This window comes from Myripristis murdjan, chromosome 11 (genome assembly GCF_902150065.1).
Source record: "Myripristis murdjan chromosome 11, fMyrMur1.1, whole genome shotgun sequence".
Taxonomy (NCBI): domain Eukaryota; kingdom Metazoa; phylum Chordata; class Actinopteri; order Holocentriformes; family Holocentridae; genus Myripristis; species Myripristis murdjan.
Window position 1 is genome coordinate 31137694 of NC_043990.1, and position 26449 is coordinate 31164142.

The window sequence follows — 26449 nt, forward strand, 5'->3', positions numbered from 1 at the left end:
AAGGCAATATGCTAGTAAACTTGTGTAACACCTGTAGCAAAAAGCAGTGTAAATTCTCAACACAAGTAATTTTGGATTGTGATATAAAATGTATTAATGTGGCTTATTTTTGGTAGTTAAGAACTGCAGCCTTTGAATCAACATGCTGCTGCCACTGACAGGAGAGAAGACTAAATATGAGATTGGGAGGGCTACTCTCTATTTGCCAATATACTGCATTACCTGTAGAACATTTTAATTTCATTGTACCATTCTGTTATCCTAACAGAATGGCACAAAAATACATCAAAATTTATCGTCATACATAAACTACAAATACTTTCATGAAGAGACATTTAATACATGCATTTTCAATAGTTTGGAAATACAAATTATATATTTAAAACAGCAATCGCTAAATGTACATACAAATTCTACCCACTAGCATGCAAAATTAAAAACTTGGAAGTTAAAATTATTCTCTCATAAGGAGACTGTTTTTACCCCACTGGAAAGCAGGGCAAGAACACTTCATCACCATGACAGTCTCTTAGTGGTGATTTGGTGACCTAATGGCCTTTCCTTTAGCATCATCAGCACACCAAATTATTGGTATTTCAGTGGAATATATAAAAATTCATTTTGTCGATCACTGTGAACTTTGGTGACAACATTCATGCTGGCTAGAGGATGAAATCTTTTAATTTTGGTCACTCCATGATCTTTCCTCTAGCACCATAAGCAGGTGAACATTTTAATCTTACACGGGTTAAATCTCCACAGCTATTTGGTGGCTCGCTATGAAATCTGGTTTAAACATTCATGCTGGCTAGAGGATGATCTGCCCATTTGTTGACCCCATGACCTTTCCTATAGTGCCACCAACAAGTCAAGTTGTTAATACTGCACACTAATATTTCTTTAAGTAATTTCGCATTGCCATGAAATTTGGTCGCAACATTCACATTGGGTAGATTACCATACTTGTCAGCTTTGGTGACTCCATGACCTTTGCTTTAGCACCATCAGCATGCCAAAATGTTGGTGATAGTGGTAGTGGTGACTGTAAGCTGAGATTTCGTAACAGCTTTCATGGTGGCTAGAGGATAAAACTTGCCAGTTTAGGTAACTCCATGATTTTTTGTCTAGTGCCACCAATAGTTCAAATTGTTAATACCGCACACCAAAATCTCTCATTTGTGGATTGACATAAATGTTAGTTATAACAATCATGTGGGCAGATAATGATAGTTATTAACTTTGGTGGCTCCATGACACTGGAGTGCCACCAGTAGGCAGCAGGCAACTGCATTATATAAATAATTCTCTTGTTAACATTTACAGGGCTGAATTCAATCAATGAATAGGCAAATGACACCTCTGTGTAAACCAAACCAGTGTGATGATTCTTTATCATTACTTGTCTCATAAGTCTACTTTCATTGGACTGAACACATTGACTTTTTTGTGTGATCAAAGTACTAAATTTGAGCATTAAGCATTACATAGTACATAAATAGTGTGTGGAGAAGTATTTTGTCCCAACTTAAACAATGAGTTGAGATAGATTTCAAATGAGTATATTGTATATGCTGCCCATCTATGGTTCTCACCTTTTACACAACAACCAATCTGATGTGATTCAGTTCAAATCTAAATAAGGATGCATTTTGCAAATTTCAAAACGGATCTTATTCCTAAAACATGGTACAGATGACCTGATAAATATCTTTTATGTCCTTAAAAGAAAAAAAAAAAAAACGTGTTATTATTTGTTTGACACTATGTACAATAGTCATAGCATTTGATTTATATTGAGGATTAAACATGCATAGGTACATTATCTTTTGTATTTGAATGTCTTTTTTTTTTTTTTTTTTTTAGACTATTGCTTAACCTAAGAGGAAACATACGGCAAATCTGGATAAATGAAAATAAATTTTCATCATATTAAACAGAACTAAAGTCTGGAGAATCCCATTTATTGAATTGTCTTGCATCTAAAAATCCATTTATGTCTAAAGTTTGTGTGCGTGTGTATATTGTGTATGTTGTGCTGGAAAATACAGACAGTATATTTTCTACATCTTTGTCAAATCCCCAATCTTAAAGCAGATGCATTTAAAAGGAAACACCCCATAAGTGGTCCAAAGACAGTTGGGTTTCCTATGTTTTCTTGCTTGAATAATCTTTTAATAGCTTCCTCTTCCACTTCCACTCTTCTTTGATCCAGCAATGAAAGGAAGTCATAGAAATCCAAATGATCCAAAGCAAAACTGAAAATAAGGCAATACATTGCCACAAGCCATGTAGTCAAAAGCAAAGTAACTAAATGAATACCTGTAGATCTACAGAGGATATACTTTGTTGTGGTGTTTCTATTCCATTGAGTTGAATAAAGGTAAAAGAGATATACAAAAACTCATTAGCACTGTGACACATTCGCCTGTCGCAGTTCGGCTCCACTTTAACTCTCCTCTGGGATATCTTGAAGATCTGGGGAAAGACAATAATCCAAATTTTAGTCATTTTGAAATCTTCACTCCTTAAAGGTGAAAAGAAATGGTGTTTTGATGCTGTCTGGTTAAAGTGTGTACCTTCGGAACTATCATTTTTGTATTTGACAATATTGAGTTAAACTGTCTTATTCTTGTGGGCAATAAAATGGAAAAGTGAATCCACTACATGATTGCTTTTTTGGGCCGCGACACTGGCCTCATGCCGACCGGTGCCGCGCCCACCCGGTCAGGTCTGCCGGATCTGACAGGTGAGCGGTGCACACATACTGCCATATATACCTTTTACTATAAATCAACTTTTGTTCATACGTGGCTGCAGCAGCACAACAGACAATGACACAGACAACATGGTTGATTTGACGGCTCAATGCGGCCATTCACCGGTAATCGCGGCATCAGGCGAGCCTACCTACTGGTTTACATATGCAAGTACAATACATGTGTATTTGCTTAGACCCCCAATATTAGATGAGGGCGTTTTTTCAGGGCATTTTCAATGGAGAAAATATCGTCTTATATTTGGATGAATACAGTAATAGAAAACTGCTTTGCAGTGCTGATTTTTTTTTTTTTTTTGCGCTCGTGCCGTCCCCCACGTGACATGAAAAAATGCCGCCCCGGGCGGCTGCCCGCTTCGCCTGTGCCTAAAACCACTACTGATGATGGTTGTGTTATTGCTGATAGATGGATATATGCATGTGGGTACACACACATCTATCCATGCAGATCACTACCATTTCAGTCTGACTTGATTGTCCAACACTGTGATTTTTTCAAAAACTTATTTTTTGCTTCTTCCCACAAATTTGGGCGAATCAATTCCAAGTTTGGCACACTAACTCTGGAAAACTGGTCTTGTTTATTATCCATACTGTTCATCTGCAAATGGCTGCAAAGTTCATCAGAAATGCTAGCTTCTAGAGAAACAGTTTTAACTGTTGAGTCAACGAAAAACTCAAAATGCATTTTCTGGTATTTGTTGTGAACATATATATGTTATAACCCTAACCCTAACCCTAACCCTAACATCCTGCCTATCCTCTCGCAATAGATTAGCATTTAGGTCTATAAGTTACTGTGAAGCTTGCAATTCATAGGTCAAGTAAAACATGAAAAAGTACAAAGGTGAAGATAATCTTGATCCTTATTTCTTACATCTTAGTGCACACATAAAAGCCTATCTTCTTACTTATATATTCAACTAAACATTTACCACTGGTACAATTCCAAACATGTGGGGAGGTGCTCAGGTCCTTTTATTAAAATGTGGTGATGTAAATGATTCACAGATGATAAATACCACTCAATTTCTAAGTTGTTCTGTTTGATTCTAGAATTTCCAGTAACCAACTAACTGCAGGCTCTCTTAGAGATCTTTCCCATACTGCAGCTGGTTTCAGTACTGAAACAGTAGCAAAACTTGTGATAAATGATCCTGTTAACTGCTAGGATAAACAGCAACACTGTGCTGTGCTTTTTGTTGATTTTTCAAAGACATTTGACACTGATGACTGAAAAATGAAAATTACCTCACTGAAAGAGCTGAAGCTCATTCCAGCTGGCTTGGAAGTTAGGAACTCTACACTGTGTTCCAACTTATTATGCAATTTGGATTTCAGTGCCATAAACATTTAATTTTTTGTTTTTCAATTAAACTCATGGCTGGTATTGTGTCTTAGGTCTCTTTGGGTCACTGAAATCAATTTCAGACACCTGTGATAATTAGTTTGCCAGGTGAGCCCAATTAAAGGAAAACTACTTAAGTAGGATGTTCCACACTATTAAGCAGCCAGAGGTTTCAAGCACCATGGGGAAGAGAAAAGATCTATCTACTGCTGAAAAACGTGAAATAGTGCAATGCCTTGGAAAAGGCATGAAAATGTTGGACATTTCTTGCAAACTTAAGCGAGATCATCGCACTGTTAAAAGATTTGTGTCTGAGTTAAAGCACAGACGGGTTCGCTCAGATAAAGGCATAATTAAGAGGGTTTCTGCCAAACAAATCCATAGAATCAAGAGAGCAGCTGCTAAAATGCCTTTACAGACCAGCAAACAGGTATTTGAAGCTGCTGGTGCCTCTGGAGTCCTGCAAACCTCTCAGTGTAGGATCCTCCAGAGGCTTGCAGTTGTAAAAAAAAACTTCTATTCAACCACCCCTAACCAATGCTCACAAGCAGAAATGGTTGCAGTGGGCCCAGAACAGAGGTGGGTAGAGTAGCCAAAAATTTTACTCAAGTAAAAGTACTGTTACTTCAGAATAATATGACTCAAGTAGAAGTAAAAAGTAGTCATCTAAATAATTACTTGAGTAAGAGTAAAAAAGTACTTGGTGGAAAAACTACTCAAGTACTGAGTAACTGTTGAGTAACGTCTTTATTTTTTTAACACAAGCATTCAATCAGACAGACAACAATAAAAAAATGATCATCTTCAGGTATCTTCAAGTAAAATAAATAATAAAAATAATAAATAAAAATAAAATAAATAAATAAAATGTCCAGTTTCTGGAGCATCACCAAGGGAGCTGTCATATTTCTCTTCCTCCAATGACATTGTCGAAAGTCTCCTGATAACTCCAGTGTTAATAAATACAATCACAGAAGACTGCCTAAATAATGCAGGGTTTTCTATTGTAAATTTTTCCACTCATCATGTGTACTCATTTGTGACTATAAACAAGCTCAAGTCTTACATAGGCTCTAAACCACTCCAGTGTCTGATGTGTTATATTTTCTGTGATTGTTGATTCGCTGAAAACATTACCGTCATTACGTCAGTGACGTCCGTCTGCTGCTCGGGTGCTGCTACTTCAGTTGGTCAGAGTGGCAGAGCAGAGAGGCATGCACGGTGGCGAGATATGAAATTCCAGCGGTTATCCGATAATTATCTGTATGTGCGGCACACCCCCGGTAGATCCAGCAGACCTGGTGCCGGCCGGCACGGGCCACAGCACCACACGGTGTGTGCGGCCACCTGGTCAGGTCAGGTCTGCTGGATCTGACAGGTGTCGCTCCGGCTGTCAGTTGGACGCATTCTGAAGGAGGAAGTTACCTCCGAAACTGTCAAGGTAAATAAACATCCCTATGTCTGATTAAAAGGAACAAAAACGTTAAAAGGAAGACATGACCCGCGGATTCTGCCATTTTCATTTGATTTGCTCCGACTGACTATGAATAAACTGTAAACTCCCGTCCCACTCCTGCCGCTGAGATTGAGTATGGTCACGTGATGAGGGTGCACGGCTACAGCTACGTTTGATTGGTGAAACACAGTCACATAGTTTAGCCTGGCGGATGTGTGTGTGTGTCTCTCTCTCTCTCTCTCTAACAAAATAAAACATTAAAATGATCCGTACGCGGGGGGAATAAAAGAAAAGTAACGAGCTCAATGTAGCCTAATGTAGCGGAGTAAGAGTACAGTTTTTTCTTCACAAATCTACTCAAGTAAAAGTAAAAGTGTAGTGATTTAAAACTACTCCTAGAAGTACATTTTTTTTTTCAAAAACTTACTCAAGTAAATGTAACGCAGTAAATGTAACTCATTACTACCCACCTCTGGCCCAGAAATATATGAAAACCAATTTCCAGACAGTCTTATTTACTGATGAATGCTGTGCAACCCTCGATGGTCCAGATGGATGGAGTAGTGGATGGTTGGTGGATGGCCACCACGTCCCAACAAGGCTGCGACGTCAGCAAGGAGGTGGCGGAGTCAAGTTTTGGGCCGGAATAATGGGAAGAGAGTTGGTCAGCCCTTTTAGAGTCCCTGAAGGTGTGAAAATAACTTCGGCGAAGTATGTAGAGTTTCCGACTGTCCACTTTCTTCCATGGTACAAAAAGAAGAATTGTACTTTCCATAGCAAAATCATCTTCATGCACGACAACGCACCATCTCATGCCACAAAAAATACCTCTGAGGCCTCCATGGGCATAAAAGGAGGAAACCTCATGGTGTGGCCACCATCATCCCCTGACCTCAACCCTATTGAGAACCTTTGGAGCATCCTCAAGCAAAAGATCTATGGGGGTGGGAGACAGTTTACATCCAAACTGCAGCTCTGGGAGGCTATTCTGACATCCAGCAAAGAAATTCAACCAGAAACTGTCCATAAACTGACAAGTCAACAATTGACCATTTTCAGTTCTTTACAACCTACAAAATGTTTTGTTATGTTTTTGTTAAGCATAATAGCTTGGAACAGTGTATTTTGAGTTTTTTTTGTTTTTTTGTTTTTTTTTAAATACTGTTATCATTTTGAGTTTCGTTCAATAAAAATCAAATTACACTCTAACTGTTGGTGACTTGAAAATTATACTGTCATTTTCATTGACTATTAGGAAAATTGGACAAAAATATCATTTGCATAATAAGTTGGAACACAGTGTATTAACTCTATTATTCACTCTGTATATGAACTACATTATCTCCCCTTGCTGCTCTGTAATGTCCATTTTTCTCAGGTAACACAACACGGATACACCTGTATACCATGTAAAGACTGAGCTGGCCAAATCATCTAACAAACACTGCTCCTTGTCAATGGAATGACCTGTGAATTGCACTGAAAACAGACTACTTCCTAAATACGGATGGGATTTGATAAGATTTTAGCAATTCCGATTCCATGATCGAATATGCTTATCGATTCGATTCTTTAATGATTCTCTTATCAAATCTCACTGGGCAAGGTGAAGAAAAAAATGGGTTTATTTGTATTAACCTTCTTTTATATCATTGTATTGTTAAAATGCCACCACTCCTGTCCATCCAAATAACTTTTACACAACTACATTTGAGTGTTCAAATTATTGAAATATTCATTAAATAACGGTACAAAACAAATATTCATTTTAATCTGGGTACAGAAGGATCACGTCATAGCTAGGGTTGCCAACTGTCCCTTGAAATACGTAATCGTCTCATATTTGGCAAGACATGTCCTGTACTGAACCAATAAGAGACACATTTTGTCCCTTTTTTTGAGAGTCTACCACCTCTCCCACTGTTTGACCAATGAACAGAGCTCATTCACACACATCAATGAGTATGCACTCCTTTCATTGGTCAAAGCACTGTCACTCAGTGTTGCTAAGCTACACTGTGCCCGCCCTGCCATAGCAACAGCAGCAGGTAACCAGGAGCCAGGAGGTCGCTGCATCTAAAACAGTGCTACTCAACCTGCATCCAAGTTGAAAATTTTTTAACTTGGGCGCAGCACTCTGTGACGACACCAATAGGAGAGAATAGTGGATTCAGAAAATAAGCTGGCGGATTTTGGCAGAACGGCAAAACAACTGGCAAAGATATATGATGTTTTTGCTTTCCACAATAGGTGAGATTTTTTTTTCTTTTTTTCTGCAATTAAATACCAAATACACTATATTGCCAAAAGTATTCGCTCGGCTGCCTTCACACACATATGAACATGAGTGACATCCCATTCTTAAACCATAGGATTTAATATGATGTGGGCCCATCCTTTGCAGCTATAACAGCTTCAACTCTTCTAGGAAGGCTTTCCACAAGGTTTAGGAGTGTGTTTATGGGAATTTTTGACCATTCTTCCAGAAGTGCATTTGTGAGGTCAAACACTGATGTTGGACAAGAAGGCCTGGCTCGCAGTCTCCACTCTAATTCATCCCAAAGGTGTTCTCTCGGGTTGAGGTCAGGACTCTGTGCAGGCCAGTCAAGTTCTTCCACACCAAACTCGCTTATCCATGTCTTTATGGACCTTGCTTTGTGCACTGGTGCGCAGTCGTGTTGGAACAGGAAGGGCCATCTCCAAACTGTTCCCACAAAGTTGGGAGCATGAAATTGTCCAAAATGTCTTTGTATGCTGAAGCATTAAGAGTTCCTTTCACTGGAACTAAGGGGCCGAGCCCAACGTCCGAAAAACAACCCCACACCATAATCCCCCCTCCACCAAACTTTACACTTGGCACAATGCAGTCAGACAAGTACCGTTCTCTTGGCAACCACCAAACCCAGACTCGTCCATCAGATTGCCAGACGGAGAAGCGTGACTCGTCACTGCAGAGAACACGTGTCCACTGCTCTAGAGTCCAGTGGCGGTGTGCTTTACACCGCTGCATCCGATGCTTTGCATTGTGCTTGGTGATGTAAGGCTTGGATGCAGCTGCTCGGCCATGGAAACCCATTCCATGAAGCTCTCTACGCACTGCTCTTGAGCTAATCTGAAGATCACATGAAGTTTAAAGGTCTCAAGCTATTGACTCTGCAGAAAGTTGGCGTCCTCTGCGCACTATACGTCTCAGCATCCGCTGACCCCGCTCTGTGATTTTACGTGGCCTACCACTCCGTGGCTGAGTTGCTGTCGTTCCCAATCGCTTCTACTTTGTTATAGTACCACTAACAGTTGATTGTGGAATATTTAGTAGCGAGGAAGTTTCACAACTGGACTTACTGCACAGGTGGCATCCTATTACATTACTATTACAGCACCATGCTGGAATTCAGTGAGCTCCTGAGAGCGACCCATTCTTTCACAAATGTTTGTAGAAGTAGTCTGCATGCCTAGGTGCTTGATTTTATACACCTGTGGTCATGGAAGTGATTGGAACACCTGAATTCAATGATTTGGATAGATGAGCGAATACTTTTGGCAATATAGTGTATGTGCATGACCCGTGCAGGTGCCCCCTACTCCGCACACGTGTACGCGCTGCTCTGTGCTGTACCCAGCGCAGAGCGCGGCCCAAACCATCATGCGCGTTTCTTATTCTTATTATAGGAAATTTCGGTTCACTACTCCTCCCACAGTTTCGACGATACCTATGACATTATGATTATGAAAATGTCCGTCTCAGTCTGGAATAGTGTGCTATGACTTCTGTATATTACTGGAGTTACCATGGCGACAAAAACCCAAAAGAACCGGGTCACATGACCCATCCGCAATGAATGGCCAAAACTTCCCATGGCTCCAGAGTGCAGAGCTTTTGACCTACGTCCATGCACCAAATAAGAAAAACGTACACGTGTGTAAACATGTGTCGATTTTCAAACCCAACGGACTTTGCGATTTCTCATAATTCAATTTTCAAATCGCGATTTTGCCCTCATTAAAAAATAATGGGGAATCGGCTGACACCCATGCATTTTCAAAGCGTCACAGCTCCCTCATTCTTTGGCCGACAGACTCCATTCAAAGCTTAAACGGGTAAGCAGAAGTTCAGCTTTATGTGTGTCATCTTCAATTTTTCATGTATGTTTTAGTTTGGCATAAAACAGTTTGGAGTCATTTTTGAGCCGCCTCTGACTTTTGAATGAGTGTGTATTGCGTGAGCTAGAGTGAGTGACATCACAGCTAGAGTGCAGCAGCCCTGAAAAATCGTCTAAAAATTTTGTCTTTTACTTGCTCTCCTGGCCACAAATTTCACTCCACATGCATAAATTTGGGACAAAATAGTAGGAAAACTAGTTCTGCTTTGAAAAATGTAAATACAAAAGCAAAGTAGCGTAAACTTTTTAAACTGTGACACTTAATGAGGCAGGAGTGCCAGCTCTCTCCCCCATAGACTCCCATTATATCTGGAACTCAAAATCTGGGGAGAGAAGGAGAAACACACACTTTTTCAACTCGCTCTAGGGCAGGCATTTTTGGGAGTTGAAAAATAATTTTGACACAGAAAGCCTTTCCTTTCTCATGATACCTCATATTTTACGCTCGGACTTACTGTCATTGAGAAAAAAAGCATTTGTTTGACTGCAACTTTTAGGCAATTTTTTTTCCCCAAGCTCCACTGTCACTCATGCTGTGTGCTTCATAGAGCCTCATTTCTGGCTCCGCCCACACAAGCCCCAGTGGCACAGTGGTTACTGTCTCTACCTGCCATGCAGGACACCAGGGTTCAACTCCCCACCCGGGCAAGGGCCACAACACTACACAACCTACAAACAGCATAAGGCTAGGGGTTTGTGGAGAGGAAGCAGTGTGTGAATTTCAAGGTGCTCCGACTTTCCGTTTTTCCGGAATTCCAGTTTGAAGCCGAAATCCGGACACAATACACACTAATGGCGGAATGTTCGGAGAGCCTGCCAGGGACAAAGTCCCCTCTCACTAACACTAGCACTGCAGCCAATGCATCCCAGCACTGACCCCAAACACTAATTTAAGTCCATAGCAATGACTCCAAACACCCTAATAACCCCATAGCAACCGCCCTAACTACCATAGCAACCACCTAGCAACGCCCTAGCAACCACCCAAAACACCATAGCAACTGCCTAGCAACACCCTAACAACCATCAGGAACACCATAGCAACCACCTAGCAACATCATGGCAACCATCAGTAACACCATAGCAACCGGCTAGTAACACCCTAGCAACCACCCAGAACACCATAGCAACCACCTAGCAATGCCCTAGCAACCATCAAGAACACCACAGGAGCCACCTAGCAAAAGCATAGCAACCGTCAGGAAAAGCATAGCATGTTTTGAACACTGTTGATACTTTTTAGTGACACAGACACACACACCCACGCAGATACACACTCTTCCATGCACATACACTACATAGCTGAATGTAATTCACTGTGTTCATACATGACTATTCTTACTTTTTAGTGATTCAGACAGAGATCAGACGCGCACCCCCCGGTAACAGCCCCCCGGCAACGGCCCATGAGGCACTGTCAAAATTTCCGCGGGGGAACTTTCTAGTTAGTGATTCAGACAGAGGTCAGACGTGCACCCCCCGGCAACGGCCCCCGAGGCACTCTCAAAATTTCTCCGGGGGAATTTTCTAGTTAATAATTGCATGACAATCTTTTATTCAGTGAGGTTTGGCCGTGGATGGAAATGTAGCTGTTTTCTGTATGTTTCATCAATTTTTAGACTAGTCATGTAGCCTGGGACAAAATTATTGTTTAAACATCCAAAATAGGACAGACATTTTTAGCTTGCGGCCCTTGGACACAGCTGAATTTTGCTGAATGGTCCCTGAACCATCTTAAGTTGAGAAGCCCTGGTCTAAAACAAACATGGCTGATACCCGCCGCACCACCATCTCCCATGGCTGCTCTCTCTGTGTGAACCGGTCCTCGAATCCCATCCCTATTCCTAAATATGGACAATTAAAAAAAAAAAAAAAAACAGTAGTACTGGATTATCTAACACTCAGTTTTAAGGAATGTCAACTGCACATCAATTTCCTTTTTTTCCCCCTTCCCTCTAAAAGTTGCTCAATACTCACTAGTAGCCTGCAACAGAGCAGCAGAGCTAATTCTGTTGTTCTGTTGCTTTATTCTCCAGTAAATGGGTTGATTTGTGTGTGTGTGTGTGTGTGTGTGTGTGTGTGTGTGTTTGCTGCCGCCACAAGTTATTTCGTTTTGTCACAAAGTGCTTGCAAACAACTGCTGTTTAGTTGTTTTGGTTGTTTATTATGTAGGACCTAATGCTTGTGCTCGTTTAAGGGTTATTTGTTCTCCAGTAAATTGACACAGTATCTATTAAAGAGCGTCTGCAGCCTACATATTTGTTTTGTGGTTCAAAGGCTATTTGTACCAAAAAAGTGCTTGGAAACAGATTAATAATATACACCCTGAGAGACTGCTTTGAGGCCACAGATTGGGATGTACTGTTGAAATCACACGGTGGGGACATAGAGGAGCAGACACACTGTCTGACAGATTATTTAAATTTCTGTTTGGATGTTGTCGCCCAGTGGCGTGGCGCGACTTTTCCACTAGGTGGGGCTATGGACCAAGGTTTCTCTGAGCCTCCGCATACTCTGGCACCTCTCATGCACCGTAAAGGTAGCAGAAAGCCAGCTGCTTGTGGCTAACGGCTAGGCTAGTGGTTTCTATAACTTACAAAAAAAAAAAAAAAAAAGATATATTTGGCCTGCTGCTTTCACTTTACGGTTATTATCACAGTATCACAAACAAAGATCCGTGTACCCTTTGCCTGCTTTCAGGGGATAAATGCTGTATTGTATTGGACGTACCTTTAAACACCGTGGCCGTTTCCAAATGGTGTTTCAACACACTGTCCAATTCAGCTACAAAATCCACTAGTCCGTTAAAAATCCCAGAGTTCGCCGTGTAATAGGTCTCATCGTGGCCAAGTAAAGCAAGTTCATATGCACCACAAAATTTGAGTCAATAATCCTTGAAAGAACGGCTCGGTTCCTTCCGACCTCTTCATGGTGCTTAGCTATACCAACCCGATAGCTGTTGCTAATCTGGCTAGCAATGTTTGCTTTTCCAAACATAGCCAGTTTCATTGCGTTATCAATATGCTTTCTTCATGGTTTTTTTTTTTTTTACATTTTTCTGAAAGATGCTTCTGTTTCGGATGTGGACATGTGGACATCCGAAACAGGAGGTATGGGAAACAAAAAAGAGCATGCCTTTTGGTACAACCAGAAAGTAATGGTTTGCGTTGATACCACTCGCTAGCAAAAATCCGAATGTAGAATTTCCCTCGATCACGTCCAGAAGGCTGCTGGATATTCAGGTCCTTCGGCTGGTCTGGCCCAAGATTTTTCACTGTGAGCTTTTCCGATAATGTCCACCGGCTAAATGGATTTTTGAGTAGTGAATCAATACTGTTTTCAGCAGAGTGTACATCTATTTTAACGTTAGCCATTGTTGCTATCCTTCTGACCAGCTAGAAGGCAGACGGCGCAGGGTTGCCAGGTTGATTAAAAAACTTGAATTATTACCGGAAAAGAATATGACCAAACATTGAAATAATAATAACCTTATTAAAACGTCTGTAACCTGAACTAAGCCAACATTTTTTCAACCCACCCAAGCTCATGTTTAGCGACACAATCCACTGTAACGCCACCGAATTAAGCAGAAAATCGCCCAATGTGGCAACATTTCCTGGGCGTAATATTCACCGCCCGAAAGATCCAGTTATTTTCGGCGTATGGTGTCAGCCAATCGGGGGCTACCAGAAAAGCCAACGTATTCCATACACACACCGTCGGTCGGAGAGAAGTACGATTGTCGGCAGCGCTTTTGTATTAGTTATTAGATGTTTCTGTGATTACATATGATTTATCTGAGAGTAACAACAGAAATGTACACACACATACAACACAACAACAACAAAAACGATTTTTAATTAAATTATGCATTTTACGGTTGGAATTGCAAGAGGGGCGGTGCCCCAGCGCCCTTAATGGACCACACGCCCCTGTTGTCGCCCCTGCCAAGACTGTACACTGCTACTCAAACAACAAACCCTGGGTGACTCAAGAGGTCAAAGCTGTTCTTAACAGGAAGAAGGTGGCTTTCAGGAGCAAGGACAGGGAGGCAATGAGTACGTTTACATGCACACCATATTCCGGTTCGGGCCAATATTCCAGCTAAGGTAACTGCGCCGCGGCAACTGGAATATTCCGTTTACATGTTACTTGGCATGCCCCTGTGTTTCGGCGTATTCCACTCTCTTATGTAATGCGACACTCAGCCGTGGGGGGCAGCAGCACGCATATAGGCGTCTGGTCTGCCGGAAAAACAGACGAAGAAGTCTTCTTCTTCTTCTTCTGTCGCTGTTTCTATGTTTTCTCCCATCGATATCCTCCATGATATTTAAGTCTTTCATTAGCTGAAGGCAGACTGCAGTCTCCTGGCTCTTGCTGCTGTTCACCATGCTGTCGTCATGCTGTTCGTCATGCCGTTTTCCCCGCTTGCAGGTAACCATAGCAACAAAGACGCCACAGAATTCCTTGCTAGTCGAGCAAGCGCAGTCGTGACTGAATATTCCGGTTCGGGGCATTTTCCGACTAAGGTGTTTACATGCCCCAATATTCCGGTTGGAACAGGCATATGCCAGGGGTCTTATTCGGAATTCTCTCCAACCGGAATATGACCTTAATCGGGTTCAGTGCGTGTTTACATGACACGTGCGCAACCGGAATATTGCGAATATTCCGGTTAATACAGGAATAAGGTGTGCATGTAAACATGCTCAATGAAATCAGCACAGCGGGAGGTGAAACAATGCCTAAAAGAGACAAAGGACATGTGGACAGGTGCAACACAAGCTGAGTGGGGGTCACATGAGGGAGGTCTGGGATGGTGTTAATACCATCACGGGCCATAAAACAAAGCCCGTACTGACAGCAGGGGGGACAGTGGAGGAGGCAAACAGGTTTAACAACTTTTTTAACCGGTTTGACCAGCCCACGATTCCCTCACCTTCACTGCAGTCCCCACTCCTCCCCCCAATACACCCCGACCCCAACATCACTGCTGCCCCCCCTCCTCCCCTCACTCCTCCCCCCTCCCCTCTCCACAGCCTCCTCCCTGCATCACTTTAAACCAGGTCAGGGGGGAACTGAGGAGGCTTCGCCCTGGGAAAGCAGCAGGAGCAGACAAGGTGTCTCCTCAGCTGCTTAAGACCTGTGCTGCTGAACTGGGTGAACCGCTTCAGCATGTCTTCAACCTCAGCCTTCAGCTGGGGAAAGTGCCCACGTTATGGAAAACATCCTGCATCGTTCCTGTTCCAAAAAAGAACTGGCCCAGCAGGCTGAATGACTACAGATCGGTAGCACTGACATCACAGCTGATGAAGACACTGGAGCGGCTCTTCCTCAGTCTCCTCAGGCCCCAAGTGCAGCATGCCCAGGACCCGCTACAGTTTGCCTACTGGACAGCTGTTGGTGTGGAGGACCCCATTCTCCATCTTCTACATCGCACCTACTCCCACCTGGATAAGGGAAGTGGCTCAGCGAGGATCCTATTCCTTGATTTCTCGAGTGCTTTTAATACCATCCAGCCCCTTATACTGCAGGACAAACTGATGAGGATGCAGGTGGGCCCCTGTTTGGTGTCCTGGATCTCTGACTATCTCACCAATAGACCACAGTATGTCAGGCTGAGGGACATCACATCTGACACTGTGGTCAGCAGCACGGGAGCACCTCAGGGGACGGTGCTGGCCCCCCTTCTCTTCACCCTATATACATCAGACTACCGTTACAGCTCAGAGCTGTGTCACATCCAGAAGTTTGCCGATGACACGGCCATCGTGGGATGTATTGGGGGTGACAGTGAGGATGAGTACAGGAGCCTGATTAATGACTTTGTTGAATGGAGTGAAGATAATCATCTACAGCTCAACACCTCAAAAACTATGGAGCTGGTCATAGACTTTGGGAGGTCCAGACCATGCCCACGCCCTGTGTCGATCAGGAGTGATGAGGTCAAGATTGTAGGCAGCTACAGTACCTCGGGGTGTGGCTGGACAATAAACTGGACTGGTCATGCAACACAGACCACCTGTACAAGAGGGTCCAGAGTAAGCTGTACTTTCTGAGGAGGCTGCGGTCTTTCAACATCTGCAGTAAACTCCTTTGCATGTTTTATCAGTCTGTGGTCGCCAGTGTCCTCTTTTATGCTGTGATATGCTGGGGAGGAAACGTGTCAAAGAAAAACTCCAACAGGCTGGACAAATTGATCAGAGAGCCGGCTCTGTGGTCGGCAGGAAGCTGGACTCTCTGGTGACAGTTGCAGAGAGGAGATCCTTGAATAAACTACTGGCTATCATGGATGATGCCAGCCATCCCCTGCATACTGTCATCAGTGCACAGAGAAGCCGGGTCAGTGGTAGACTGATTCTGCCCAGAAGCAAGACCAACAGACTCAAGGACTCCTTCGTCCCTCGTGCCATTAAACTGTAGAACTCTGCACTTGGGAGGGAGAAAGCGGGCGGGGGGAGGAGAGGGGATGGAGGGGATGATGAGCATTCCTGAGAAAACAAATGAACTGAATGGGTGCAATGGTCTTATGGTGAGCAATATATTTTAATTCCAGTTTTAAGTAATATATTACTGTTCTTTATTACTGCAATTATTTTTATTTTCATATTGAACAGTGCTTACTGTTTACTGTTATACTGTCGATACTGCGCTGCCACTGGAACTCCAATTTCCCGAGGGAATTCCCAAGGGATTAATAAAGTACCGTAATTTCCGGACTATAAGCCGCTACTTTTTTCACACGCTTTGAACCCTGCGGCTTAAACAACGATGCGGCTAATCTATAGATTTTTACGGGTTAACAGCCTCCAGGGGGCGCTCTAGCAGGAAGCGCAAGAGCAAGACAGACAGGTGGAAGAGATGATGCGCCGAGGAAGACGCTAGTTTGATTGTGTTTTGAACAGTCATTTTGCGTATCATGCACACTATAGATGCACACACCCTCATCATGGAAAACACACAAAGAAATGCATATGTTGCAGCTTTTAAGTTGCGTGATGAAGAGGACAGCACAAGCACAAATTCGCCTCGAGACGAAAGTGACATTGAGAGCGACAACGAAAGAGAGACTGAGAAAGTGTGTGATGAAGTCATTCTGAGGCTATTCAATACCGACACTGAAGAAGAGGATTTCAGTGGTTTTAGTGCGCAGGAGGAAGATGAAGATAGCGATCAATGACTTTTCTGGTAGGCAAAAGGCCTGCGGCTGGTAGGCTGGTTATTTTTTTAACCAGCCGTGTTACTGCCGTTTTACTGTCGCTGTACTGCCGTGTTACAGGCGCTGCTCGGAAAAAAGCATTTATTTAAGTAAAAAAAAAAAAAAATCTTTCTGTGTACCATCTTTCTGTGTAAATATCTCATGTTACAACGTGGACACCTGCGGCTTATAAAGAGGTGCGGCCTATATATGTACAAATTCTTTTTTCTTTTTAAATTTAGTTGGTGCGGCTTATATTCAGGTGCGCTCAATAGTCCGGAAATTACGGTACTATCTATCTATGTCACAGTTTGGACTATGTATGCAGCTCTGTGCACTCTCTCACTCTCCAGCCAATCAGCCAATCATTCTCACCTGCCCTGCTGCCTTGCCATCAGGCTCATTAGCTGCACCTGGCCTGCTCACTATTTAAGCTCCACTCTCCCACTGCTCTTTGCCAGATTGTTCTTCAGCGTTATGCGAGACTATCCAGCACTTCTCTCCGGATTGATTCTCTGTTGCCAACCCAGCCTGTCCCTGACCTTCGCTTCTTGTCGCCCCCCTGGTAAAAGTATCAGCATTCTGATTTCTGACTCTGAGTCTTGCCTCTGCCTTTTGGGAGTCTGCTGTTTGGCTGCACTGTTACTACTGCCTCTGCATTGTGGATTGAGGACCTGTTGCAAGAAGCCTACCTGCCTACTATGCTGTGTGTCATCAGGATCTGCCCTTTTACTGCTGGTTGTCTGCCATCTCTCACAGTATCCAAGTAAAGTCATTACAACTATCACCTTTTGTCAGTTGTGTTGCATTTGGGTTCAGAACCGACCCGTTACAGTACAATCTGGCCAGTCATGGACCCAGCGCACAGCTTCACACCCAAGGATCGCTTTGAGAGAATCGAGGGGGTTTTACAGCAGCATGAAGCACTCTTGGCGTCCACCTCGGCTGAGGCTAGACAAACTGTAGCAGCTCAAGAACAAGTCCTATCCACCCTGGCTACTCAGGTGCAGCAATTAACCTCAGCCATCTCTCAGCTAACTACCGTCAGTGCTCCCCCCACTCCTGCCCCTTCTGTGCCAGCTCCTGCAGCCCTGAGACCTGTGTCTGAACCCCGGATTGGAGCCCCAGAACGTTATGCTGGTGAGCCTGAGGGTTGTAACCCGTTCTTGACAAATTGTTCAATTTACTTTGCTTTGCAACCAGTCTCCTTTTCTTCTGAAGAAGCTAAAGTTGCCTTCACTATTAACCAGCTGACAGGGAGAGCTAGACTGTGGGGAACAGCAGAGTGGGAGCGTCAGTCACCTGCTTGTGCTTCATTTAATTCCTTCTCTGCTGAGCTGCGTAAAGTTTTTGGTCTGGGGGCTTCTCCGTCTGATGGTACAGGGCTTCTGAGCTTACGCCAAGGCAATCAAACTGTGGCTGACTTCTCCATTGACTTCCGTACCAAAGCAAGTTCAAGTAACTGGAATGAGGCGGCACTGCGTGATGCATTTTTGCATGGTTTGGCTGACTACATTAAAAATGAACTTGTCTCTCACGCACCCCCATCTTCTCTTGATGGATTAATCAAACTTGCCATTGATATTGATGTCCGCATACAGGAGCGTAGACGAGAGAGACGACGGGGGGCCCCAGCTCGTCGACCTGCAGTTTCTCCACACAACTTCTCCTCCAGTGTACCTCTTGCCATAAATTCCTCTGAGCCTTGTTCTGACACCCATGAGCCTATGCAGCTAGGCCGCACCCATTTGACCCCAGATGAACGAGAACGTCGCCGCCGGGCTAATCTCTGCCTGTACTGTGGTCGGCCTGGCCACTTTGTTTCTCAGTGTTCGGCAAAAGGGAAGGCTCACCAGTAAATGAGGAGATACAGGTGAGCCCTACTACCTTTAAAATCTCCTCCTTTGATAGACCTTTGCTCCATGCTAAGCTCCTTCTGCCTGAGGCTTCTCAAGTTCTCGCCACCTTCATTGATTCTGGGTCTGACGCTAATATCATTAATGAGGAACTGACCCGCTAGCTGGGAATTGACCGTGTACCCCTGCCCAGCCCTGTGCCAGCCCGGGCTCTTGATGGCCATCTGCTTGGGACTGTCACCCATCAGACAGTTCCTGTACAGTTATTGTTGTCTGGCAATCATCATGAGACCATCCAGTTCCACATTCTGCATTCTACTCACATTCCTCTCATCCTGGGGTATCCCTGGCTCCGACGTCACAACCCCATCATCGACTGGTCGGCTGGGGTTATTCGTGGTTGGAGTCCTGCCTGCCACCAGGTCTGCCTGAAGCAGGCCACAGCTCCGCTCCGTTCACCACCCACTAGTGGCCAGCCTGATCTCACCGGGGTGCCGACAGAGTATCTGAACTTCAGTGAGGTATTTAGCAAGGCCAAACCTACTTCATTGCCACCTCACCAGGCCTATGACTGCGCCATAGACCTCTTGCCTGGCACAACTCCTCCTAAGGGACGCCTGTACTCCCTTTCTGGTCCGGAAAGAGAGGCCATGGAGGCCTACATCAATGAATCTCTGGCTGCTGGCATCATCCGCCCCTCCTCATCTCCTGCTGGTGCTGGCTTCTTTTTTGTGGATAAGAAGGATAAGACCCTCAGACCCTGTATCGACTACCGAGGCCTCAACGACATCACGAATCAAGAATCGTTATCCTCTGCCACTCATCTCCACTGCCTTTGAACTGCTTCAGGGGGCAACAATCTTCTCCAAGCTTGATCTTCGCAATGCATATCATCTGGTCCGCATCAGGGAGGGGGATGAATGGAAAACTGCTTTCAACACACCCACAGGTCACTATGAGTACCTGGTCATGCCTTTTGGACTCACCAATGCCCCTGCTGTCTTTCAAGCTTTGGTGAATGATGTCCTTCGGGACATGCTAAACCGCTTTGTGTTTGTCTACTTGGATGACATCCTGATCTTTTCCAAGTCCCGCGAAGAGCATGTCCACCATGTCCAGGCCGTCCTCCAACGCCTGCTTGAAAACTCCCTGTATGTTAAAGCTGAGAAATGCGAGTTCCATGCTTCCACAGTCTCGTTCCTGGGCTACATTGTGGCTGAGGGGAGCCTGCAAATGGACCCCAGTAAGGTTTCAGCTGTCACGTCCTGGCCTGTCCCTGACTCCCGCAAGCAGCTTCAACGTTTCCTGGGATTTTCCAACTTCTATCGACGCTTCATTCGTAATTACAGTACCATCGCAACTCCCCTCACAGCCTTAACCTCTTCCAAAGTTCCTTTTACTTGGATGCTGGCTGCTGATAAGGCTTTTCAGACTCTCAAGACCTGCTTCACCTCTGCTCCCATCCTCCAGGTGCCGGATCCGGACCGCCAGTTTGTTGTTGAGGTGGATGCCTCAGATGTAGGGGTGGGGGCAGTTCTGTCTCAGCATTCTGCCTCGGATCAGAAGCTTCACCCCTGTGCTTTTTTCTCTCGCCGTCTGTCACCTGCTGAGAGAAATTATGACATCGGCAACCGAGAGCTTTTGGCAGTCAAGCTGGCCCTGGAGGAGTGGCGTCACTGGTTGGAGGGGACCAAGACTCCATTCCTGGTTTGGACAGACCACAAAAACCTCGAGTACATCCGCACTGCTAAACGGCTGAACTCACGCCAGGCTCGCTGGTCCTTATTCTTCACTCGCTTCAACTTCTCTCTCTCTTATCGTCCTGGCTCCCGCAATGTCAAACCTGATGCTCTGTCACGTCAGTTTTTGGAAGATGACTCCCCTGCTGAGCCAGCCTCCATCCTGCCTGCTCCTTGTGTTGTTGCCTCCCTCACTTGGGAGATCGAAGAGAAAGTTAAAGCAGCTACGGAGGGACAGCCCGGCCCCAGTGCTTGCCCCCCTGACCGCCTGTTTGTGCCACAGACCCTGCGCTCTGACGTCCTCCAGCAGAGGTGGCAAAAGTACTGACATTCTGTACTTAAGTAGAAGTAAAGATACTTGTGTGAGAAAAGACTCTGGTAAAAGTAGAAGTACCAATTCAACTTCTTTACTCAAGTAAAAGTAAGAAAGTACAGGCTCTGAAATGTACTTAAGTACAAAAGTAAAAAGTAAAAATGATTTTTTTTTTTTTTTTTTTACCATTAATGATACATATACCTTTTTGATAACTTTTTGACGAAAAAAAAGTTTAGGGCACACAAAACAGGAACATTTCCTCTTTTATTAACAACCTGCAAAGTGCTGGTACAGAGAGAATGAAAATCACACAACATTCTAGTTTTGCTGCAAGCCCAGTTTCACACAATAATCAAGACTGAACTGACCAGAGGTCTTGAATGAGTACCTTGATCACAGCTTTGGTACTCTCAATACTTAATATACTTAACGTATATGACTTTTAACAGATTTTTTCTTGCTTCTCCGACTCTGTTTTGTTGTCGGCTAACGTTATCTTCCCTGGCAACTGTCTTCCTCCATGTCTCCAGATTTCTCTTTATGGTTTTCTTTTTCTTAACTGCTCTCACGCCCCGCGCCCTCTCTCCTTTTCCCTCTCTGTGCAGGGTTACCTGCAGGATTTTTTGAAACTGTGGGGGAGGGCTTCAGCATTAATGTTAATAATTTTTACCACGGATCTTTTGTAGCACAGAGGAGATATGCTGCTCAAACACTCAGTATGTAGTGTTGGTGTATGTTTATGAGTTGTAGAACATAATAAATTATCTTGAAGGAGTAGATGTTGACTCCAATAATTTAAAAATATGTTAAATTATTATTTGTTTTAAAAATGTAAATTACTTATCAAACAGACCTAACAATTCAACTACCAGTGAATGAGCAGTAGTATGCATGTGATAACATAGAATGAAAAATAAGCCGAAGTGATACCTCTTCTCTGAATAGACAAGCTAAGCCAGTGTGCTGCTGTTAGCCAGTGAAAATACAGCGGAGTGGCAACTCTTCGCTTTGTTTCACGATCTATGTGCGCTGCTGTAGCCTGGAAAGTTTCTCTGCCTTTTGGACTCGTACGGTGCCGGTGCAGTTGTTGTAATGTTTTTCTTGGTGGTAAGGAGCCCGCCCGCCCCCACCAAAAAGAGAGAGAGAGGGAGAGAGAAGTAACGAGCCTGTTTTGACAATGTAAGGAGTAGAAAGTACAGATATTTGTGTTCAAATGTAGGGAGTAAAAGTAAAAAGTTGGCAGAAAATTAAATACTCAAGTAAAGTACAGATACCTGAAAAATCTACTTAAGTACGGTAACAAAGTATTTGTACTTTGTTACAAAGGAGGGAGTTTTGTGCACTGCTGGGAGCTTCCGTCAGCCTTTCCTCCGGGTTTCATCCCCAGTCCAATGGACAGACAGAAAGGATGAATCAAGAAATGGAAACAACCTTGCGCTGCTTGGTCTCCCAAAACCCTGCCACTTGGTCTCAACAACTTTTATGGGTTGAATACGCCCACAACACCCTGACCAGCTCAACCACCGGTCTTTCTCCCTTCCATTGTGCGTATGGGTTTCAGCCTCCCCTCTTTCCTGCTCTTGAGAAAGAGGCCTCCTGTCCCTCTGTTTAAGCATTTATGGAGTGGTGTCAACGTACCTGGGCCCAGGCCCACGACTCCCTTCTAAGATCTGCTGACCGTTACTCCTCTGCTGCCAATCGTCATCGCTCTCAGGCTCCAGTCTACCAGGTTGGCCAAAAGGTGTGGCTCTCCACCAAAGACCTGCCACTTCGAGTTGAGTCCAACAAGCTTGCCCCCAAATTCATTGGTCCATTTCCCATCCAAAGGATCATCAACCCTGTGGCAGTAAGGCTAAGACTCCCGAAGACCATGCGCATTCATCCCACATTCCACGTCTCCAAGATCAAGCCTGCACTGGAAAGCCCCCTAGTGCCTCCCTCTCCACCTCCTCCACCTCCTCGTATGGTGGAGGGTGGTCCAGTTTATGCTGTCCGGCGCCTCCTGCGCTCCCGACGTCGAGGACGGGGTATGCAATATTTGGTCGACTGGGAGGGCTACGGCCCTGAGGAGAGGTCATGGGTCCCTGCCAGCTTCATTGTTGACCCTCAGCTCACTGCAGACTTTCACAGAAATAACCCTGACCAGCCCTGTCTGTCCTCAACTACTGCTGCCTTGACCAGCTCATCTTCAAGAGCTCATCCTCCTCCCCCTGTCCCACTGGATGACGATTCGGACTTGGAGGACTCTCCGGACCTTGTGGATGCTCAGGATGGATCCCTCCACCAAGCCCCTCCCACCGTCCCTGGCTCAGCCTCGCTTGATTACTAGCCCTCCTCCAGGCCACCCTCTTCTGGTTTTGGGACGTCAGGAGCCGTCCCTTGAGGGGGGGGTTCTGTCACAGTTTGGACTATGTATGCAGCTCTGTGCACTCTCTCACTCTCCAGCCAATCAGCCAATCATTCTCACCTGCCCTGCTGCCTTGCCATCAGGCTCATTAGCTGCACCTGGCCTGCTCACTATTTAAGCTCCACTCTCCCACTGCTCTTTGCCAGATTGTTCTTCAGCGTTATGCGAGACTATCCAGCACTTCTCTCCGGATTGATTCTCTGTTGCCAACCCAGCCTGTCCCTGACCTTCGCTTCTTGTCGCCCCCCTGGTAAAAGTATCAGCATTCTGATTTCTGACTCTGAGTCTTGCCTCTGCCTTTTGGGAGTCTGCTGTTTGGCTGCACTGTTACTACTGCCTCTGCATTGTGGATTGAGGACCTGTTGCAAGAAGCCTACCTGCCTACTGTGCTGTGTGTCATCAGGATCTGCCCTTTTACTGCTGGTTGTCTGCCATCTCTCACAGTATCCAAGTAAAGTCATTACAACTATCACCTTTTGTCAGTTGTGTTGCATTTGGGTTCAGAACCGACCCGTTACAATCTATCTATATGCAATTAAGTACTGCAATTATCTGACATTTCAGTTATCCAATATACCTTTGTTTCCAAGGGGTTTAGATAATCATGGTTCTACTGTACTGATTTCAGACTGTTTTTATGCCTTCGCACGAGCCAAAGCTTTAGGGTTGCAAAATTTCAGTTATTTTCAAAGTTGGAAACCTTCAATGGGAATTAACAGGAATATATGGGAATTAAGAGGAATATATGAGAATTAATGGGAATTAATGGTAATAAACTGAAAATTTGCAAAATTACAAGTTATAACAGGGAACTTCCATGTAGTTGAAAAAAACAGCTTGCAGCATGATCTTGGTTAGCATGTAGCATGTGGGTGCATGCCCCCTCAAAACAAAGACAAAAACAAAAACAGATTTAATGCTAATTCAGTTGAATTTCTGTCCTAATCTGTCCATTCCTTAATCCCATGCACACAGCATACTAAGTAAGTTTTGATGATGTTACTGGGGTAAATATATTTGATCTATGGTATTCAATTTTAGCTGGCAAAAAGTAAATCAAAATGTGTTTTTACACACACACACACACACACACACATGTTTGGGGGATCACAGGAAATATGTTTATTTTATTCCACACTGATGTTTTTTGTTGTTCAATGAAATAATCACTTACTCACAAATAAATCAAAGTCAAAAATGTTACTTGTAAAATTTGTATTAGTTTGCATGCATGTCTGCATATAACAAAGCAAAATGCTTATATTTATGTCTGTATATGATAAAGTTTGTATAATTACCCCAAATTTCAAGTTAATTCCTGTGAATTCACATATATTCCGATTAATTCCCATGGAAAGTTTCTAACTTGGAATAAGTCCCCAGCTTAACTTCCCATGGAAGGTTTCTGGAAAGTTTCTGGAAATTTACAAGAAATTTTCCACCCCTTTGCAACCACACACAGCTCTGTGGTAGTCCATCCACCGTGATGAAACTTTCTATCAGTCCGCTGTATTCCTCTATAAAAATAGTTTCAAGTGATGAAAACATGTTTCTCACTGAAACTTGAATAAAACATGTCAATGAAGTGATATCTTCTATTTCACCAAAAAATACACTTAACACCTTTTATTAAATTCCTGCAAAGTCTTCAGTACAAGGTGGTATTTCTAGTTTCAATATTACTTGCATATGTTTCTCCTGATTGATCTTATTCCTTGACAGCTGGGTATATAAAAATAAAATACATCCTGATCTTAGTGAGACCACCTTTCCAAATAACGGTTTGAATTTAATTTGATCACTCATTGTACTCTTTTAATTATTTTTTCACTGTTTACCAATGATAAACACAATCAGCTGATATGAATATATATTTTTTCTTAATTTCTCAGGATGTATCTTGGTTCTTTAATGCTGCATATCATACATTATTGTATGGTTTGCTGGTATGTATTATTTTTTGTCAATAAAGTTTGGATTAGAAAGTGGTACAAGCCTGTTTTAACCATCACCATGGCAACAGATTTTTATTCTGAATTAGAGAGCGGATAGTTCCTCCCCTCACTTTCCCAGTGATACAATGTTTGCTTGACCGTGTTGAAACTAAAAGGGAGAAAGCAACAATGCAGATAGTCATTTCTCTGTATTGCTGGCTCACACATTCATTGATTTTATTTCTAAGGTACACCTCTTTCACCCCTTTTAGTGGTTTTGCCCACTATAGAAACAGCCCCCAGAGGTGTTCAAAATGGCCTGGAAGGGGTTAAAATCTTGAAATCCATGTTAAAAGTGATTTAGTGTAACTCCATATGAGTCACTTCAAAGATTTTGAGGATAATAAGTACAAATAGCAACAATAACAAAGGGATAAATGACAGGTGGACATTTTTGTCCATGAAGGGTCATGGATGTGATAAAAATGCATTACAGGGCCAAATAATGGATTTTCATGCTGAAATTTGGGATTTTCAAATTTAACCCAAAATTACCCCCCCTTGCCAAAAATCACCCCCCTGTGACCTTTTGGTGGTCACTTTCTAGAAAATGGACATTTTTGTCCACTTAAAGGGTCATGGGTGTGATAAAAATGCATTACAGGGGCAAATAATGGATTTTCATCCTGAATGTTGGGATTTTCAAATTTAACCCAAAATTACCCCCTCTTGCCAAAAATCACCCCCCTGTGATCTTTTGGTGGTCACTTTCTAGAAAATGGACATTTTTGTCCACGAAGGGTCATGGATAGGTTAAAAATGCATTACAGGGTCAAATAATGGATTTTTTTGCTGAAAGTTGAGATTTTGAAATTTCACCCAGAATGACACCACCTCACCAAAAATCAACTCTGGTGAGGATGGTGACTGTCTGTGAGGGAGTTTTGAATTTTGAAAATGGACAAAAACGTCCAGGGGTCACACGAGGGTTAAGAAGAAATTTAAGACAAATCTTTCAAAAATTTGGTGAATGAGGCCCATTGATGTTTCAGAAAATATGTTCTTGCATAAGTACAGCATTGATGAGACGACCGCAGGCAGCTTTACATCTGTGTCAAATATTTATTTCACTTGCAGTGGCGCATACTAACGCTTTTCTCACACCACATAGGTTATATTTAGGATCTGCTGAACAGCCTCAGCAAACTGAATTTCAGTTTTTCTGGGTTTAGTTGCCTTTGTTAATGACTAATGATTAT

At 43.5% G+C, this 26449-nt stretch overlaps 1 protein-coding gene across 2 annotated transcripts in view; it reads right to left on the reverse strand.

Annotated features, from left to right (window-relative positions):
• Positions 1-1900: 1900 nt before the first annotated feature.
• arhgef2a (Rho guanine nucleotide exchange factor (GEF) 2a) overlaps positions 1901-26449 on the reverse strand; it is a 236014-nt gene continuing 211465 nt past the window's right edge. For both annotated transcript variants that reach the window (XM_030063618.1, XM_030063619.1), the window contains one exon: positions 1901-2475. In XM_030063618.1, coding sequence (XP_029919478.1) covers positions 2447-2475 — 29 coding nt within the window. In that variant the 3' untranslated portion in view covers positions 1901-2446. The remainder of the gene's footprint in view (positions 2476-26449) is intronic.